At 41.5% G+C, this 21,534-nt stretch overlaps 1 protein-coding gene across 1 annotated transcript in view; it reads right to left on the bottom strand.

Annotated features, from left to right (window-relative positions):
- Window positions 1-6,879: 6,879 nt before the first annotated feature.
- Window positions 6,880-21,534, bottom strand: part of CCDC120 (coiled-coil domain containing 120) — a 65,254-nt gene continuing 50,599 nt past the window's right edge. Inside the window, exons 6-11 of the mRNA XM_077463248.1 lie at window positions 16,499-16,739; window positions 15,614-15,664; window positions 15,334-15,496; window positions 12,608-12,709; window positions 11,294-12,175; window positions 6,880-7,947 (exon numbers count right to left, since the gene is read on the bottom strand). Coding sequence (XP_077319374.1) covers window positions 7,839-7,947; window positions 11,294-12,175; window positions 12,608-12,709; window positions 15,334-15,496; window positions 15,614-15,664; window positions 16,499-16,739 — 1,548 coding nt within the window. The 3' untranslated portion in view covers window positions 6,880-7,838. The remainder of the gene's footprint in view (window positions 7,948-11,293; window positions 12,176-12,607; window positions 12,710-15,333; window positions 15,497-15,613; window positions 15,665-16,498; window positions 16,740-21,534) is intronic.

Genomic DNA, 21,534 nt, shown 5'->3' with positions numbered 1-21,534 from the left:
CCTCTGGTAAACCTCTGACACGCAGATTATGTCTTCTCCCTCTATTATCCAAATATGTGTGTCTTTGTATGTCTCTAAGCTGTAGTGTGTGGGCATCTATTTTATGGGACATTCTGTGCAGAATTGTATGATGCTGGGCAACTGTGTTTTCTACCACAAGAACCCTGTCAGCAATGGCACAGATGTCTAGACGCAGGTTTGCAATGGCAGCTGACAGAGTATCCTTTATATCTGCTGCTACTGTTCTGAGGTCTAAAAGACTTGGGTGTGTAGTAGCTAGGGCAGAAGCAGAGGCCACTGAAATATCTGAGTCAGCGGGGTGATAATCTGGCTGCATTCCAGGTATTCTCTGCTGAGGTAACTGGGAGTTCTGTGAGGAAATTTGGTGGGAAGCTGCCATGTTAGAGCCCTGTGTCCAGAAAGGGTCAGGAAAATTGCTGTTTGTGCCGCTTTGATTACTTCTCGGTGAGCGGGAACGAGAGGCGGAGGATGTCCGCGAGGCTGTCCCCATGTCAGCTGGACCGGGTAAGCAAAGAAAAGTATCTCAGCAGCAAAGTGGCAGTTAACACAGCGGGAGCTAATCTGTTATGCGTCCATCTTCCTGTGAGGTCCGGCCACGCCCCCCCATCATCTACAGTATATAATATCGAAAGATTCTGAGAATCTGGAAAAATCTCTGTGCACAAAGGACAAGGCCGAAGCGCAATATTGGATGCCCATGATCTTCGGGTCCTCAGATGGCACTGCATTAAAAACAGGCACGATTCGGTGATGTTCATGACTGCATTTTTGGATGTCACGGCAAGCTGTGTTCACAGATGGTGAATTTTGGAAGGATTCCTTAACCCATGCAAAGTAATGATCATGCAAAGAAGCCATATGTGAAAATGCTCCAGAAACACTGATGTCTTCTCTAGGCCAAAGAGCTTTTAAAATGGTCTGTTGCAAAGCAGAAAACTGTTCTGTGGTTTGACAAATCAAAATTTTACATTTTTTTTGGCAACCATGGGCGCCGCATCCTCTCGACTAAAGATGAAAGGGACCTTCCGGCTTGTTATCAGCTATCAGTTTAAAAGCCTGCATCACTGATGGTATGGGCACTTTACACCTCTAGAAAGGCACCATCCATGCTGAAAGATGTATCCATGTTTTAGAGCAGAATATGCTCAGACAAGAATGGGACAACAGTCCTCTGCCAAAACTCCAGCAGGTTGTCTCGTCAGTTCTCAGATTTTTACTTATTTTGCTAACTTTTGGAAATGGGGATGTACTACAACCCCCAAAAGGAGTTAAGATTCAGACAGGCTCAGACTTTATCTATGCGCTTATGGTCCGCCAGGTCCATAATATAAAATGCCTCCAAGAGGAGTACTCACAACCTCTACAGCAGAAAAGCAGGAGAGAAAACCATATGTTATTCAACTGGATCCAGCATGCAAAGAGGAAGAGGCAGGGTGTGCGAACCCAGTGAACTCAACTAAGCAGTGCCTGCACACAACACACTTCAGGCTGTGCAGGCACAGTACAGGGCCACCAAGTACAAAAGGCTCCTGGCAAAACCATCACTTCTTGATCGGACCAGTAAATTGGGCAAACTGGAAATAATGTATAAAGGGCTTCCTCCATTTACTCAACAGGGAGGGGCACTATACAGAGTGTGTATGTGTGTATATATATATATATATATATATTTGCTCACAGCTGCTTGAGTGCAGCAAAGGGACTGTATAACCAATTCCTCCACTTTCTCTGTGTAATACAGGCCATGCAGAAGTCACAAAAGTGATCAAGGAAACCGAACACCAACAGTTTTGATTGTTTCCCCATTGTCTATGGTGTCCATAGGCGACCTTGGTCTGCTTAAAGCTGTCCAAAATTGTCATCCATAACCACCATTAAGCTCTTTTTATTGTTGACTAAAACTGGTATCCTCTTTGCCTAGAGCAGTGGTTCTCAACCTCAGTCCTCAAGTACCCCCAACAGGCCCTCTTTTGGAACGTCCCTTAGATAAAACAGCACTTATCAATACCATGTAATTGATTTAACCACTTCCTGCCTGCACACCGTCATATGATGTCACGGACGTTGAGTGGGGATATATCTGAACAATGCCTGCAGTTACAGGTATCGTTCAGATATCTTCTTCTACAGCCCGTGATTCCCTGCCCTGTAAGAACAAATCATAGTTGGTTTTCAGCCGCTTGATTGTTGTTACAGGCAACGGAAGGGGACATCCCCCCTTCCTGCCACCCTCGGGTGCTGCGAGAAGGAGTCGAGCGGCGCCGGAAGTTGACAATAGAGAATCTGGTGGGCCAGATGGTCCCTGGAAATCTCTATAACCTTTTGGAGGCCGGGGCGCAATGTTACGACATCACGCCCGGCCTCTGCATTTGAAAAAATGCTGCTGTCTCGGCTGGGAAGCCGAGATCTTTTTCTCGTTGTAAAGAGGACCTGTCATGCCCTATTACTAGCGATGTTCACATTCCTTGTAATAGGTATAAAAGTGGTCACATTTTTTTTTTTTATATAAAATAAAGCGTTAAAATAGAAAAATAAAAGTAAAATAAACAAAAAAAAATTAAAAAAATGTAAAGCGCCCCCTGTCCCCGCTCGCAGAAGGGAACACATATGAAGGTCACGCCCACATATGTACACTATGTTCAAACCACACATGAGATATCGCTACGAACGATAGAATGAGAGCAATAATTCTCACACTAGACCTCTTCTGTAACGAGGTAACCTGCATACAATTGTAAAGCGTTGCCTATGGGGATTTTTCAGTACCGAAGTTTGGTGCCATTCCACGAGTGTGCGCAATTTTGAAGTGTGCCATGTTAGGTATTTATTTACTTGGCGTAACATCATCTTTCACATTATGCAAAAAAATTGGGCTAACTTTAAAATTGCTGCACAAATAGAGTGCAAGATAAAAAGTTGCAGTGACCACCGTTTTATTCCCTAGGGCAGTGATGGCGAACCTTGGCACCCCAGATGTTTTGGAACTACATTTCCCATAATGCTCTTGCACTCTGCAGTGTAGTGGAGCATCATGGGAAATGTAGTTTTAAAACCTCTGGGGTGCCAAGGTTCACCATCACTGCCCTAGGGTCTCTGCTAAAAAAAAAAAAAAGGATATATAATGTTTGAGGGTAAATTTCTAGCAACAAAAATTATGATTTTTACATGTAGGAGCGAAGTGACAGAATTGGCCTGGTTAGACAAATAGTTAAAGCAGCTGTGCAAAGTAAAGGAAAACAGATTGATGAAATATAGGAATAATCTCTTTGTCAGTAGTAGCCACCATTCATAAGGGCCTCAGTCTGTTTGAAAGACCAGTGATGCCAATAGCAACCAGATACCTGCTACCATTTTTCCCAAACCTCTTTTGAAAATAACTCTGTGATTGGAGGAGAGGTCGGACATGAGAGAGAAGTCATGTTCTAGACTTTTTCTCTATGCATCCATTGGAATGAATAGCATGCGGTTTGCCTTGCAGTCCTGAAACAATCACAACAAAATGCACGTCTGTGAAGTAATCAGTCAATACGCTGGCATTTTTTTTTTTTTTTTTTTATAAATTGAGCCCTAGGAGTTTTAATTTTATTCTTCTGTAGCCTGTCATTCTACCATGCTTTCTAACCAAAAGGCTACATGGACCTAGGCTAGGTCAGAGGGAAAAATCAGTGTCATCCATAGGGAAAGCTGTAATATGTTCTAACCAGTGGCAGAATAGTGCTGCTGAGCTTGCCTTCTGTTTTATAACTCCTTCGGAAGACATTTTTATAGCTGCATTCAGTAATATAGATTTTTTTTTTTTAAACAATGTGTAGTGTAACAAAAGTTTATTCTATGGTGCAGTGCTCATTTTTGTGGCACAAGCTCTGCATTTACACTTGTATTTCATTAGAAGGTCCATGCCACCAAGCTTTGTAAACCTACCTTTGGCTATTGTTTGCATAAATGGGACTATTCTGTCCATCTGCTTTCACCAGCTTATAGGCTATGAAAAATAGAAGCATTTAAAGATATTCTGTGATCCTTGTTTCTTTTCTAAAACAAGGGCCTACTCCTAGGATGTTGTCACTTTACTGGCCCTTTCATACTAGAAACAGTTTCAGCCAGAAATGAAGAGACTGTCATTACAAAAAGCGGCAGTTACACATTGATGATTCTTGCATTGACTGAACCTCTCTCTCAAAATTGAAATGTCTAAAAAAGGTACCTCCATGTATGATCACTTACTTTGTATGGTTCCCTAAGGCCCCTTTCACACTGGGGGAGTTTTTCAGGCGCTACAGCGCTAAAAATAGAGCCTGAAAAAAATCTGGCCCCTTTCACTGCAGTGTGGAAGCCCTCCGGCTTTCACACTGGAGCGGTGCGCTAGCAGGATGGCGAAAAAAGTCCTGCTAGCCGCATCTTTGGAGTGTTGTATTCACCACTCCGAAACCGCTGCTACCCATTGAAATCAATGGGGCAGTGCAGCTATACCGCTGGCAAAGCTCCGCCGCAGCTTTAACACTTTTTTCAGTCGCTAGCGGGGGTTAAAATTGGCCCGCTAGCGGTCGCATAACGCCGCTAAAATTAGCGCTGCTCTACTGCCGGCGCTGCTCCCGCCCCAGTGTGAAAGGGGCCTAAGAGTCTTGACGCCTGGAAAGTTGACCTGTTAGTAAGTTTACAAACCCCTATGAATATATTTTTTCTTCTGTCACACAATACAGCAGAAGTACTCTGAAACAATTGCAATTACACCTCTTTGGACAATGCTGTCAAGTTTAACACCAGGAACATAGGACTGTTCTAAATATTTTGCTGTCCCTTTATAGTGTTACTAAACACAGTAAAATCAGTCTGTGTATGCAGCAAAACATGCTCGTTGTACTCACTGGGGTTAATCCTCCACATTGTGCAAAAGAGACTGTTTGATCCGGTCTTCTATATCCACCCCCTTCTTCCACTGTCCCCAATCCATCTCCTGCTAGTACAGAGGGTAGGGGACAAGCTGCACACGCTCAGTTTGGTGTGTATTGCTAGAGGGTTGTTTTTTTTTGTTCTTGGGAGTGTACATGTAATCAGCACAGGGCCAATCAGCACTGTCCAGATAGAGGGTCAGGAGTCCTGCAGCCTCACAGTATAGCCAGAGGAGAATGAAATCTCCTCCTACAAGCTTTAACCAGATACTGATAGAAGTCACAAGACTGCTCTGACTGCTGATGAGAAAAGGTATTTAGCAGTTCATATTTACTGTAACTACTGCATGTCCATGTTCTGTGGGAGACCAGATATAGTGAATGCAGGGTGCTGGGTTTAGTAACACTTTAAGCTTCGTACACACGATCAAAAAATAAATTATACTACAATAAAATACTGCTTTCGATGCGATCCTATGATAATCTGGTCATTAGTAAACAGCTTTTGAGAGGCAATCAGGACAGGTCATGCAAAATTATCCAGGACAACCACGAAAAATTTTCAGTTTTACAATACCAGATCATAAGATTTTTGTTTAATTGGTACAGTTTTCATCTGAAAATACAATACATCACTTCCGCATTTTTATTATGTCGTACAAAAATTTTCATAATTTTAGAAACCTCTTTATTTTCAATATGGAGACCAGCATACAAAAAAAAAAAAACAGACGATCATTTGTCTGATAATCTCATCGTGTGTACCAGGCTTTAGAGATAAAGCCCCATACACACTATCAGATTTTCTGCTGATTTTTGTCTTCAGATTTACCAAAACCATATAGTGAATGGCCTGTCTGATTGCATACACATTGAAACGCCTAAGGTTTGACCTCATATTATATGGTTTTGGTAAATCTGAAGACAAAAATTAGCAGAAAATCTGATAGTGTGTATGGGGCTGAAGAGTACGGAATGACTAAGGACAAAAATACCTCAGCTATAAAATCACCCAACAGATTGACCTGCTGCTTTACTGTCATGGTGGGATGCTTGTTTATGGGGGATGTTTGCAACCCTCAAGCCAGCCACTGATGGTTCCAATCTCAGCCAGTTCAGCAGTGACTGGCCAAGATTCGACTCATCTATAAGCAGGGTAATTGCACCCAATTTGATCCATCCATCGACTTTGGTATAACCAGCATGTACGGTCTTTACATGTTATTGTGGCCAGCAGCTAGAGCCGCTAGCAATATTCATGGTGTTCTCCTAGTAGGGACAGCTCCCAGCATGCACCCCACCAGGAGAACACAGTAGTGCTGCAGGCAGGAATTCCCCATCAACACTAAATGCCTGGAACACACCAGTAGTTTTTTTTTTTTTTTTTTTTTTTTTTAAGTTCAACGCAATGGGTTGAGGAAAAAAAACAAAAAAACAACAACCTGACAGCTCAAATCAGAGTGGATGTACTAACAATCCAATGTTAGTAAAGCAATCTCCTTTGCTGAGCGATTGTGCTCTGATGGGAAAACACCACTCCAATCACGCTCTCTCAGCCATTGACAGAGAACCGATCAGGAGCTGGTTGGCAGACCTTTCAGTCATGACCCTCCACAAGAAGATGTCAGATTGGCCGGCTTCTGTTGGGCTGGCTGCCATACTGTACACACGGCCAGTTTCTATTGAACCAGCCGATGCCGCCCAACATTTTGGGCATGTGTACTAGGCCCAACTGTGTTGATGGGGGAAATCAAGTGATTTTCTTGGGTTGCAGGATAGAAAAATTGCATCAGCCACAGCCTGCCTAAGAGTACATTTGGTCATACAGTTGCTGCATGTAATTGATTTAGGAAAAAGCAAGTGGATTACTGGTTACTCCATTCCTCTCACTTACCGTCTGGTCAACAGAAGAGGAAAAACACGTTTTGGCTGTGGACCAATTTTAAATAATTCTCGACAGACTGCAGAATGTTGATCAAATGTGTTAAAGGCAAAATTTTTGTTACTTTATTTTTTAGAATTTATTGTTAAATTGTCCTGCCCAATAAACAAGTTTCCCCCAAATAAAATGCATTTGTACATATTGCACAGTGTTGTCCAGTCACCATTCAGTGTGTAACAAATAAAACAAATAAGAAGGGATACTACAAACTGCTTCTTTTACATTGATCCACACCAGCATGGAGGCAACGAGTCCAGCTCAGCCTCACTCTTCTTTCAGCAGCTATAATTATTATTTTCTTTCCAGTGTGTCTACTTAGAAACATTCAGTGTGGATACAAGTTATCAAACTATACAGTGATTTACACAGCAGGGACTACAGACAGTTTGCACTTCGCAGTTTCAGTTTGGCACAGGGTTAACATTGAGTTTTACCAGTCTTTACCCACTGCGAGCGGACACTGCCTTCTCTTTCTTCTATTGAAGGTCACAATTCACACTGAGATAAACGTGTACCATCTCAGTTAAGTCACAAGGATACAGAGATCCAAATAGGCAGCAATATTAACTGTACACAGAATTATCCGATTTCTTTCCCCCCCTAACACTGAGAAAGACAAATGCCAATGAACGCACGATATAACAGAACATTTATCAACAAGGTCGAAAAATGGAAACTGTACATATCACAAAACCCCCTCTACCAGGGAGGCACTTGTAGAGAGTAGTTAAATTGGTGTTTGTGACAAGGAGGACCAGTCTCCCCTTGCTGCACACTAAACCCCAAAACAGCGTGGCTATTTATTGCACTGACAGAACAAGCAATGAGGCTCATTAATCGGGGGATCATTTCTGTCCTGCTTCACTCCCCCTGACTAGTCTTATTGCTGAAGAACCAAAAAAGCAGTGTGGGTCTCTAGTTCTTCTTTGAGGAAGATTTTCGGCATTTGGTGGTAGGAGGCAAGATGAGAGGGCTTCCATCCAGTGTCAGACTAAAGTCCCTGGTGGTGTGCCTTCTGTCGACCGCTCTCCTTGTGCCCGACTCGTCATGGTGGCCTGGCTGTACAGGTCCTCATCGACGTACTCTGAAAAGTGCCTGATTGGGGAAGGGGTGGAGGGAACATGGCGGGCAGGTGAGGTGGCCGATGACAGAATGCGAAGCAGTAGTGTAATGCCAAATTTGTGAAGGGGGGCAGGAAGTGCATACCACAATTGGTGGAAAAGTGTTTCCACATGACAAAAATTGGATAGATTAATGAAAAGGAGGGTAAGAAGAACATTTAAATGTGAAAAGAAGGGAAAACAGTGTTTGAGTGGGCATTGGGAATTCAAAAGAAAAAAAAATAAAGTTCAGGGCGAAAAAGTAAAAAAAAAAAAAAAAAAAAAAAAAAAAGGAAAAAAAATAAAAATAAAAATATGGGTCACATTTTTGAGAGTTGATACAAGATTGAAAATATGTGCAAAAATGATGTAGGAACGGCAACATGAATATAAAATGGAGATTGGTGTTTGGAATAGAATAAAGGAAGAAAGGAAAAAGAAATTAGAAATTTATAAAGTTCACGAAGCAGCCCATGCAAATGAAGCACTTCAACAGCGTGTCCATCCCCTATTTATATTCTAAGTTTATACCAACTAAGCAGAAAAAAAAAAATCTATATCATATACTGTAGAAAACCCTTTCTGCATAGTGCATGGATGTTGTTGACTTATCAGAAAATCTCTGTAGCCGGACCATAGCCCCTTTCTCCTCCATTTCATTATCCAGTTGAATTTGGCTCTACTGAGTCACAGAATATTGCCCAAAAAAAAAAAACCCATACACGAATAGTGTGTAAAAATACACACACACACATACACACTACTCTGAAAAAGTTTTAGACGTGTGGAGAAATGCTGTAAAGTAAGAATGCTTTCAAAAATGTATATATGTTAATTGTTTATATTTTAGAAAGTTAGAAAATGCAAACAGAAGAAAAATCTAAATCAAATCAATATTTGGTGCGATTAACCTTAGACTTCAAACCAGCATCAGTTCTTACACTTGCACACAGCCAGGGATGTTGTAGGATTTGAGTCAGGTGTATGATTAATTATACCAAGCAGGTGCTAATGATCATCAATTTCATATGTAGGTGGAAACAGTCATTAACTGAAACAGAACCAGCTGTGGAGAAGGCTTAAAACTAGGTGAGCTACAGCCAAACTTTGCTACTAAACTGAGGTTGTGGAAGACAGTTTCATGTCACAGGTCATATGCCATGGCACGACTGAGCACAGCAACACACAAGGTAGTTAAACTGCATCAGCAAGGTCTTTCCCAGGCAAAGATTTCAAGATGTGCTGTTCAAGCTCTTTTGAAAAAGCACAAAGAAATTGGCAATGTTGAGGATCATAGACACAGCAATTGGCAAAGGAAACTTAAAGCAACAGATGAAAGACACATCATGCTTGCTTCCATTTGTCATCAGATGATGTCCAGTAGTGCCATCAGCATGGAACTGGCAGAAATCAGCGAGACACAGATACACCCATCCACTGTTCGGAGAAGTCTGGACACAAGTGGCCTTCATGGAAGACTTGTGGACAAAGCCACACCTCTGACGTGGAAACAAGGCTAAGAGACGCAACTATGCACAAAAACCTACAGTAAGAACTGGGATAAAGAATGGTAGCGGGGCACTGGACAGTATTTACATTTATTGTCCTATTAAGGGAGATAGCCCAACAAAAATGAAAATAGGACACTTCAATTAGAGTTTAATACCGGTAATTGAATCAGTGGATGATATAGATCTGATAATATATAGATAGCCAGTCAAGCCATATATTGTGGTTTTAAATTTGATTGTTGTATAATTTTATTGTTGTATAAATTCATCATTTATGTATTCAGTTTGTATTACACTAGGCAAAAAGTATTATAAAATGTTGTTCATGGCCAGGGTCAGAATGATGGCCAATCCACTCACATTGGTGCGTCTATGTGGCGGGTCGCCTTTCACTCGTTAGGGATATCGTGTGTGGTGGGGGAGGTAGTTTGGCCACTTGGGTTCCCCTATGCTGAGGGATATGATATCCCTGCTGGGTTAGAGATGCTCCAGGCAGTGGATGTACGCCGTAGAACCGGAAGGGTTAACTGCTCGTATTGGGCCAGTGTATAAGAATGGTGCATCGTGTCATGTGGTCACACCATCAGATGATGTCATTGATGACAAAAACCCATCAGGGTGGGGCCATACAATGACCAAGAGTGACGTCAGCACGCCGTTCAGGGATACCGCTACTGCCATTGTCAGAAAGCTGAGCAGCGTGTGGTAGGAGACATGGCCAGGTTCATCCCCATATGGTTAATTTCTGATTGCATTAAGAATATGCTTGTGTGAATTTTATTTTCTGTAATTTCAAGTCATAAAAGGAAGTTTTGGAATACAATAAACCTTTTTAAATGGAATTAGGCTATGGAGTTTTTTTCTTTATTTTGGAATGAGCCCATTAGCATGTGACCCATCCTCCCAGCTGCAATAAGATTGGGGGTGAAATCCATCCAGAGAGAGTATCCAAGTAAAAAAGTGTGTGTTGATACCTATTATGCAGTGTTGCCTGGTAAGAGTTTTATTCAAAGGGGGATGTGTACATCCCCCTATCTTTTCACGTGTGGAAGTGTTGGTGAACAGCTTATCATCTCAGTGCCGTAATTAACACACTACGTTGGACTTTCTCATTATATGTACTGTGAAATAACCTATTTGCAGTGGATATTGGACATTTATATGTGCGTGTACTTTTTATGAAAGCACACCTTTAATAATTGGAATGTTTATTGCCAAGTAGCGCTGCCTTTACGTTTGTTTTATTAACTGGTGTTCTGGCCTGATGAGTCAAAATTTGGAATATTTGGCAGTAGCAGGACGCAGTTTGTTTACCGAAGGTTAGGAGTGTGTTACAATAATGAGCACCTGCAGGCAACAATGAGTAATGGGTTGGCCCCCAAAGAGCCCCAATCTCAACACTGAGACTATGTGGGATTACATGAAGAGATAGAACTGGAGGCACAGATCTATAGTTAATTCTCCAAGATGTTTGTAGCAACCTACCTGCCAAGTTCCTTCAAAAACTGTGCGCAAGTGTACCTAGAAAAATTGATACTATGTTGAAGGCAAAAGGGTGGTCACACCAAGATGTTGATTTCTGAAAGCATGCTTAATTTACAATTTTTTTTCTCGCAGATGTATATATACATATATACATATATACACACACACACACACACACACACACACACACACACACACATTTTTCTAACTCTACAATAAGGTAGACTTTTCTGAGGATCAGGATAAGGCCAGATTTTGCAGCAGCCAGTGGGGAGGTTGAGAGATGCATTATGGAAGCAACATTTGTGCACCAGACAGGAGACAGTTCAGTAGAGAACTTCGTACCTGCTATGCAAAGGGGCCCCAGTAAAACTGATTGAATGTGGAAGTGGAGATCCAGTCTGATAGTGTCCCTCGTGATAACCTGGACGATAGTATCTCTGGTACTGCATGTGCGAGGGAATAGGGCCCCTTTGAACTCCCCCAGATGCTGCTGAATTGCGCAGATACCAGTCCCGGAGCCCTTCCAGTGCAAGAGCTTTGTGCACATTCCTCTCCATTGTCTCAGGGGGTGGAGCCCGAGGTTGACTCCTAGAGCGAGGACCCGGATGGGAGACTTGGGGAGCACTGTGCTGTTGGAAGCCATCGGAATGCCAAGGCTGCTGAAAATGACCAACATCAGTCAACTGAGGGCCACATGATTTGTTTCGAGTAACGTTTCTGCGCTGTTGGGTCTCGGCACGACTCCGAAGGGCTGGGCTACCCATATAGCCCTCATAGTAACCGTCTCGCCTAGAGTAGTGGCTACTACCATCAGGGTCGGCCCACCAGGGGGAGTCAGGTTCCACCCACCACTGACCTTCTGATTCTGCCCACCCTCTTGTCTGCTGCTGTTGCTGCTGGCGCTCCATATAATAGTCTAACAGTATCTCTTCATATGGAAGGCGGGAGTTGGTGTTGGGTGTTCTGGGGTCTGGGGATCTTGCCCCTCGCTGTTGGTGGTGAGTGGGTGCTGGACCAGCCTGGGGGCGATCGCTCAAGGCTTCTGAACTCTTGAAAGAAGGTTTTCCCTGGGTCTCAGCAGGAGGAGGTCTCTCTATCAGAGCTTCAGAACTATTGCTTCGCCGGCTTCTGGCTGAATGCGGATGTGAACGCTCACTGGGGAAGCCCACTTGAGAGTCTTGACTTCCTGTCCATTGCCTCTGCAACAATCCTGACCCATCTGACCTGGAAAGGAAAAAAACTAATTGGTTAGAGAGACCTGAAAGCTCAGTCTTGTTTTTCTAATTTGTTCTTTGCAAACCCAATGTATAGCTGAACCCCACACAAATAGGAAATTACTAAATTATTAAAGTATTTATTAAAGAAATATTAAATGTAACTTATGAAGTATCTGAACTTGGCTCAGTATCAGACTCCGTTAATTCCTGGTACAGCAGATCTCAAGCTAGGGGAGGGAGGGCTGCACCAAGATTAGGATTGCTGCCATGCATATGAGCTGGTAAGGACCAGTCTATCAATGGTGAACAGCAGTGTTGATTGTACTGCTAATACATGTGCATTGCGAGACAGACTGTACCACCTTCACTATGCAGGACTGCCAGATCTTCCCACAAGTATTGCCAGCACCCTCCACTAAAGCAACCCTGTAGTACTTACCTCAGTGCAGAGCTGCTGCAGGCATTTCGGCTCAAGACTGGAGTGGCCGGAACACTTCGACCTTCAAGACTGGATAGACTTCGGGGGAAGGAGCGTGTGGGACTGTAGGTAAAAAAATAAAATAAAAAGAAATTGGGTGAATTAATATTAAGTAAAAGAAATGCAGGCAGATAACACTTGCCTGGAAGTAAGACCTATTTGCAAACAAGCGCAAGTTAATCATATTTTCAGTTTTGCTTTTAGTGTTACTTAACCCAAATCTAAACCTACTGTCAGCCACATTCTAAGACTAATCTATCTAGCCCTGTGAAGCAAAAACACTTTACTTACCTGTTTTTGCAGCCGCTCCGGTCTGGTCCCAGTATCGGCAGTTCCTTCAATGTGTGGGTGTGTGCAGGAAAGGCAGCCAACAACAGAAGCCCCATAGTAAGTCTATAGGTGACGTCACTTACCAGCTTGTCAGTTTTCTCCTGCACACAGCATCTGCTGCTGGAGACCAGAATGGAACAGCAGCTAAGTCTAATGAGGTTTCCTTTATAGGGCTAGATAGATTAGGCTTAGAATGTGGCCAAGATTAGGTTTAGAGTTTGTTAGGTATTGACTGGAATTACAGATCGTGCTCTATCATCTGCAAGTGGTTGCACAAACTAAGGTGCCTTGGCTCAGCATTTGTAATACAAGTAGCATGTACACATTCTAAAATGTTTCTTATAGTCAATTTAGCATAACTATAGAAGGACCAAATTATGACATGCTGAGGAAGAGGAGGTACATTTTTGAATTTATCAATATAGTGATGATGCTGCAGCTGTCCTTTGCGAAGGACTACAAAGGGCTGTAACAACCCGTCACCCTGTACAAAGAGCAGTGGTAGCCAGTCAAATGAAAAAAAAAAAAAAAAAATGCATAGCTAAATGGGTGAATTTAATTGCCACAAGAAGCACTGTTCATGGAAAAAAAAAAAAAAAAAAAAAAAAACAAAAAAAAAAAAAAAAAGCACATTTCTGGTAAGCCCCAAGATGGCTATGGCACACATTACCTGTTTTGCCTCAAGTAGTATAATAGTGTCAATGAGAGATACAATGATATACATGTATCAAAGTTCAATTGATATTCTTTTTTTAAATTGAATATTGTAATCTATGCTGTGTATTTAGATCATAAATCTAGTGCATTTTAAAACTTCACTGAAATGCAAAAAAATTGTTTTACTATTTTGCCGGAGGGTGTCACAAGGACGTCAAATTCTATAATCTAGTGATGATTAAGCAACACGCAAAAATTGAAATACTCCTAAAGCCACATCCGTATAAACTTGATTGGAGGAGAAAAAAAAGGGTAAAGGGACACAGGGCCCCAATTCGGACTTTTTTGGGCAAGATGGACAATGATATAGTATAAAAATAAATTTTATCAACAATAAGTCATATTAAACAGGTCAAGTAAAAAATTATTAAAACATACAATAGGCATATGATAGTAATGAGTATCTAGCATAAACAAGAATGTTGACACCAAACAGCAGTGAGCCCCTGTGTGTCCAGGGGCTCACTGACGTTTATTTGGTCATCATGAGCTTGGGCATTAATTAATTTAATCGGCCAGAAAAATAATTCATTCTGGCCATTTAAATGAATTAACGCTCAAGTCCTAAACATACCTAGCGTTTAGATGCATTTAGACACACGTTATTTCTGCCAAAACTCTGCTGCTCCTGGATGCGCGGCTATTGTTTTTTTTCTGCCACTAACTGCTGCTAAAATGCTATGTGACCGTCTGTGTCATTTTATCTCTTTTCTCCTTGATTTCATCTCTTTATATGGTGTCTGCTTGAGGCTAGGTTCACATGTGTGCGGGTGGTTCCTGCTGCGGGTCCGTACCTGTTGCTACAGCCGCCGCAACCACCTGCACAGAAAAACCATGCTGGATGCATAATGCACTTGCGGTTCATGTGCGGCTATGATTTCTAAAATGCTGCAGGGACCTATTCCCTGCATTTCAGGAGGTACTGCAGCCCATTCCAACTAATGGGCTATCGTACCACACAAAAAATTGCATGCATAGTAGCATTTGTGAACCTAACCTGACCCTGGACTCACTCACCTATTTACAACCTCTCCTCATTTGGTCTAAGGAGGCTCTTTGGACTCAAACACAGCATACTTACACCAGCACAAACCCTTTGTCAGATCTCCATTTATCGCTCTCATCTTTTATCCCTCAATAAAAATTAATTAAAGTGGTTGTAAAGCCCTAAGGTTTTTCACCTTAATGCATTCGATGCATTAAGGTGAAAAACCTTCTGTGCTGCAGCTCCCCCTAGACTTTTTTTTTTTTTTAAATGAGCCCATAAGATCCAGCGATGTGCACGAGTACAGCGGCTCCAGCCACTGTCGCTCTCCTCATTGGACAGATTGACAGCAGTGGGAGCCAATTACTCCTGCTGTTATCAATCAAAAGTTGTGACACAGGAGGCGGGGGAGGGGTCTGTGCAGAGTCCTGCTGTCTGTGTCAATGGATGCAGCAGTGGGACATGGGAGCGTGCCCCCAAAAAGCGGCTTTCAGTGGGTTCACCTGATTAAGAGGGGCCTGGAGAGTGAACGGGGGACCCCAGAAGAATATTATCAAGGCTGCACAATAGGCATGTTTGTTTTTTGTTTTTTTAAATGGAATGTTTGCAAACACTTTAAAACAGAAAATATTAAAAGCAATATTAATCATCCCACCTTGCAGTGCTGGCCATGGAGTTACGCCTGTTCCGAATTTCACAGTACATTTCCACAGGAGATGCTTTCCAGCCAACCCTCCGCTCAGGACTATTGGAGACAGCACGGGAGTGTTCAGCAATGCGAGGAGGAGAAGGCCTCATTCCTGGAGCAAGAATGTCATCTGCAGGCGAGAATTAATCTTTTAACACCATTTACATTTTTTTTGTCTCAAGCTTGAAAAATGTCTTTGAATTTACTGAAGTGTACAGTGTGAATTTTCTTCTCTAGCCATACTCACCATGGCTGCCCCCGTCAGATAATGAACTGCACTCTGATTGAAAAGCTTCATCTGTTAAAAAGAAAAGAAATTATTATAATTAATAATAATAATAATAATAATAATAATAATAATAATAATAATAAAGACTTGTTTCTTGCATGCATTCTTATTTTTAGAAAATTGCTTGCTATTGTCGGTCTATATCCTATCAGACATTGCAAACTCATCTGTTTAATCCCTGTACAAAAATGAGATAGATATATATATTTGCAATACACTAGAGCTGCACCATTCTGGCCAAAATGGGAATCACAATTTTTTTTCTTAGAATAAAAAGATCACGATTCTCGCAACGTAAAATCTTTCACATTATACAAAAAAATATACTTAAGTTCAACTGCCCAGTTTTTCTCTTCCTTTCTTTTGAGGCTGTGGCTTCAGAAGAGCAGAGAGAATTCTTTGCATAGAAAGAATTGTAAAACACTTTAGTCAAGATCGCGATAATGATTGACGATTACTTGTGCAGCTGTACAATACACAGGGTTTTAAATTAAATGATAAAAGGATGCCATGCAGAGCATTTGAAATTAAAAAAAATTTGAAAATGTAGCTCCACCCCAATTGGTGATTAAATCTCGTCTGCTGCCTATGAACCATGTGAGAGGGCTTGTACATCAACTGCTTAGCAGTTTCATTTGTAGAGCTGGTACACCTTCGTGAGACTATGACCAGCTCTGGGGCCTGACATATTGTATTTGTCAAAAGGTCCAAATTCCACAGCAATGGCATACTCTCTGCTTCAATACAAAAAAGTATAACTTCTAGCTGGAGTTCTTTAAAATGAAAAAAACAATGGCAAATGTACTTGGCTAGGTACTCTAACGTTAGCACATGAGCACTTACCGAGCAGACTGTGTGGCACTCGATGTGTAGGCCTCAGGCCCAGTTTTCTGCGCAGGTTATTACTTTGTTCCTCTATCTCCTGCAGCCTGCGCAATGCGTCCAGATGAACCAGTCTGCGTTTTCTGCGCTGCTCCACAGTCAGTTCTGTGCTCTGTTCTGCAGCAACACTCAGCTTCCGAGCAGCTTCTGCCATCTGTAGCTGCAAAGCAAAATCCCGCTCCAATCGGTCCAACTGCGCTTCCTGCAAGAGAACCAGAATCAGATGTATAGACACCGAAGATGGGCACAATTCTGGACTAGGCTGTTATACCAAATGTGACCACTAGATGGCAGACACCACTGCTTTATCCATTTAAGCAAATTAATGGAAGGATTCTGATTGAAATAAAAACGTTTCTACTCAATTGAAAAAGGTAGAGCCATTACATCTCTAACAATAATCTGTTTATACTTTGGAATTCTTCCACATGACTTGAGGTGGAAGGCACAGGGACCCCATATTTAGTTATTTTTTACACAGAAGTGACTGGGTTACTGGAAATAGTTTTTTTTTTGTTAGATTAACCAATTTGCCGACCTCCCCATAGCAGATTTATTGCTACAGCGTGGCCATGTTGTGCAGAATCTCATTATATATATATATATATATATATATATATATATATATATATATATATATATATATATATATATATATATATATATATATATATATATATATATATATATATATACACACACACATACATACATACATATACACACACACACACACACACACACACACACGAGATTATGCAATTCAAGGTTTTGGGTGCAAGTGCATGCTGCTGGCAACTCGTTCCCGCTGTGATTTTACACAGCAGGAGCTGACCAGCATCTCCGCCGGCACCCGCTGATCGTTCGTTACACTGACAGAATGCCATTCTGCCTATGTAAACAAGGCAGACTGTTATTCTGTCAGTACAGAAGGCATGGATTTTGTATTTCTGTAAAGCAGAAACACTGATCCATGTCTTCCAGTAGTAAAAGCGCCTCCCCCATTACACTAAAACATTAGCTAGGCACACAGTTAACTCATTCCCTGCCAGTGTCATTAATACAGCGACAGTGCATATTTTTAGCACTGATCACTGTACTAATCACTGGTCTCCAAAAGACAGTTAAACTTACCGGCGATGGTATTTCTAAGACCCTTTCAGGACAACCCTGGAGAGAGTGTAGCTCCACCTTTTTCTCGGGAAACACATGCTCACTTTAAAAACTCCCCCTCTTCCACCATGGCTTCAGTTATTGTGGTCTTCCGACACTTGAAAACAAAGCACAGAAAACCACACAACCATGATACATACTTAATACTACTACTAAGATTAACCTAGGGAGGGAAGTAACGGTTGTCCTGAAAGGCTCTTAGAAATACCGTCACCGGTAAGTCTCTCGAATCACCTTTCAGGACAACCCAGGGATGATAACCGAGAAACTTACCCTAGGGTGGGTAAGTGCCTGCAGTACCTTCCTGCCGAAGGCCTGATCTGCCGCAGACAGTAAATCCAGACGGTAGTGCCGGAGAAACGTCAAATAACTGGACCAAGTGGCAGCCTTGCAAATCTGTTCCGGCGTCGCACCGGCCCCTTCAGCCCAGGAAACTGCCGTAGATCTGGTAGAATGAGCAGCAACACCTGTGGGAGGTATTTCTCCTTTTGCTTTATAGGCTTCTGCTATAGCCAGCTTACGACACCTACCCAGCGTACTTTTTGAAGCTCTCTCTCTCTTGTGTGGCCCCAAGAAGACCACAAAAAGGGCGTTTGATCTTCTAAACTCCTTGGTCATCTTGAGAAATTGCAGCAAACATCTTCTCACGTCTAATGTGTGGAAAGCCTCTTCCCCTGCATTAGCTGGGTTTGCAGTAAAGGTAGGCAGCACTATTTCCTGTGTCCGATGAAAGGCTGAAGATACTTTGGGTAGAAACGCTGGGTCTGTCTGGAGGACCACTCTGTCCTCAAAATACCTTTAAGAAAGGTTTTGTAACCAAGGCTTGTAGCTCGCTGATCCTCCTCGCCGAGGTGATGGCCACTAGAAAAATCGTTTTGAGAACCACCTTCTGTAGCGAAGCTTCTCGTAAGGGTTTAAAATGGAGCTTTCGAGAGACCCTGCAAAACCAGTAGACAAATCTCAACTGGGAATGAGAGCACTAAAAAAAAAAAAAAAAAAAAATCTAGAAATTAAAGTTTCTTTCGACAAGGAACAAGGCACACCAGGAATTAAATTTTTTTCCAGACCTTCATATAAATCGCCTGTGTGACTTCTTTCCTGCTAGATAGTAGGGTTTTTACCACTTTGTCTGAGAGTCCCTTTGCTTTCAATATGTCCTCCTCAGAAACCAGGCGGTTAGTTGCAGAAACTTCACTTCCAGGTGGTTTACTGCCCCTTGAGATAACAAGTCTTTTCTGACCGGTAAAATTATAAGAATATTATCGGGTTAATTGGCGCTACCTAGAAAACAGGTCTCCATTACAAAAAGGGTCTTATGGAGAATCAATGAATGGGGAGCCAGGGTACGGTCTTTGCAAAAAGCACAGTATTCCCTCTCACCCTACTTATAATGACACTGTATACTGCCAACCCCAGAATCACATAAAGAGCTAAGGACACCAAGAAAAGCCCCAGCTCCGCCCAAAGAAAGATTTGAATCAAACACTAAATGTAATAAATCTGTAGGCCATCATAGAAAAAAGGGGTCCCAAAACATTAATTACTAATGACGGGAATTACCAATCAGACTCATTAAAATAATACTACAAAACAGTAGAAAATCAGGAACTAATGATGTTAGAACAGGCTAGGATCCTTCCCTAAAGAATATCTATTCAAACACACATTCTCAAGTATGTTAAAAATACAGGCCAAAAGATCATATGTGCCAAACTACATATGCAACCTGATGAAATTAAAAGTCAAATCGCCTGAGATGCGACAAATTACATTCAGTGGCAGGCCTATTAGCAACAATGAAGAACCCTTTATCAGTATAAGTGAAAAAAGATATATATGTATATTTAAAGTACCGTGCGCTAATGAGCAAACTGGGGCCACATAAGTGTACCCACCAGTGTGTAGTGCCGAAAGGTGACAGGCCTATTAGCAAACAGTAATGAAAAACCCTTTAACAGTATAAAGTGAAAAAGATATATATATATATATTTAAAATGCCGTGCACTAATGAACAAACTGGGGCCACATAGGTGTACCCACCAGTGTGTAATGCCGAAAAGAATATATATATGTGTATATAACCTCAAACAGTATTAATATTAAATCTGTGTATAGTGAAAACCAAAAGGAAATTGAATATGTAAACAAATAACTGAAAATGTGAGCTTTTCACACCCCAGAACCCAAATGGTTAAAAAATATATGTGTGTGTATGTGTTAGTGCATACAAAAAATGAAAATGCAATAATGCAAAAATTTTTTTGGCGATAAAGGCTAAAAAACACATGTGCGAAGTGCAATATCACCTAAAATGGAAATAGTGAAATAGATGAAAAAAATGAAAAAATAAAAATAAAAATAAAAATAAAAATAAAAATAAAAATAAAAATAAAAATAATAATAATAATAAAAATAAAAATAAAAATAAAAAATAAAATCTGAGGATGAGTAACAAAAACTATATATAAAACATAAGCAAAATGGCAAATATATATATGTGAAAAATAAGTCCCAAAAAAAAAAATGAAAGTTCAATGGTATTAGTCCAAGGGATCCTAGAAAAATCCTTATAGTGACTTTTGTGCTTCCTATTCAGTCTTCACTGTGACTTCTGTGCTCCCCCACCAGGAATCCTACTCACCAGAAGTAGATACCCCTACAGGGGTTAAGAGCCTTAAGAATCAATCTCCAGATATCCCGTTCTTGGTTTAGTGATAGATGCCCGAGCCTGTGTCAGCTTGGATTCCTCAAGTCCTCATGGGGAAAAAAATGGAAGCCTCCATAGTGTAATCCGTAAAAAAGGTTTATTGGCACAATAAAAAATATGTATATAAGAGGCAAAAACAGCAAAAAATCAAAAATAAACAACCAAAAAAATATAAAAAATATACAAAATACCCACAATTCTCATAAAGTGGGCTATTGTATAGAACCACAGTTGATCAGGGGATTAAAATGAGAAACTCCCCCAAAAAATTCCAGATTAACCCCAGAAACTACCATGGGCCATATGTAATAGCATTAAGAACACAAGCGGAAAATGGAAACACTTGTTCATATACCAGGACAAACCTCCCTATAGAGGTGGTAGATCACGGCTGTGTTCCCCCTAGGATAGGGCCCTTTCCGTAGTGTTCAAAAGCGCAAACAAATCCTTCCTTCGGGGGCCGTGTGATAGATACGCGGTTTGCGTTCCACCTGCGTACCAGAACAACAACGGCAACCCGGAAGTGACGTAACGGCGTGGTTCCGTCGGACGCGTTTCGTCATAGACGTCTTCACCGCCGCTGAAGACGTCTATGACGAAACGCGTCCGACGGAACCACGCCGTTACGTCACTTCCGGGTTGCCGTTGTTGTTCTGGTACGCAGGTGGAACGCAAACCGCGTATCTATCACACGGCCCCCGAAGGAAGGATTTGTTTGCGCTTTTGAACACTACGGAAAGGGCCCTATCCTAGGGGGAACACAGCCGTGATCTACCACCTCTATAGGGAGGTTTGTCCTGGTATATGAACAAGTGTTTCCATTTTCCGCTTGTGTTCTTAATGCTATTACATATGGCCCATGGTAGTTTCTGGGGTTAATCTGGAATTTTTTGGGGGAGTTTCTCATTTTAATCCCCTGATCAACTGTGGTTCTATACAATAGCCCACTTTATGAGAATTGTGGGTATTTTGTATATTTTTTATATTTTTTTGGTTGTTTATTTTTGATTTTTTGCTGTTTTTGCCTCTTATATACATATTTTTTATTGTGCCAATAAACCTTTTTTACGGATTACACTATGGAGGCTTCCATTTTTTTCCCCATGAGGACTTGAGG

The sequence above is a fragment of the Lithobates pipiens genome, unplaced genomic scaffold, assembly GCF_037356315.1.
Source record: "Lithobates pipiens isolate NorthernLeopardFrog02 unplaced genomic scaffold, aLitPip1_a1.2 Scaffold_3, whole genome shotgun sequence".
NCBI lineage: Eukaryota > Metazoa > Chordata > Amphibia > Anura > Ranidae > Lithobates > Lithobates pipiens.
The sequence above is the reverse complement of the archived record's forward strand: the minus strand, read 5'-3'. Positions and strand labels throughout refer to the sequence as shown.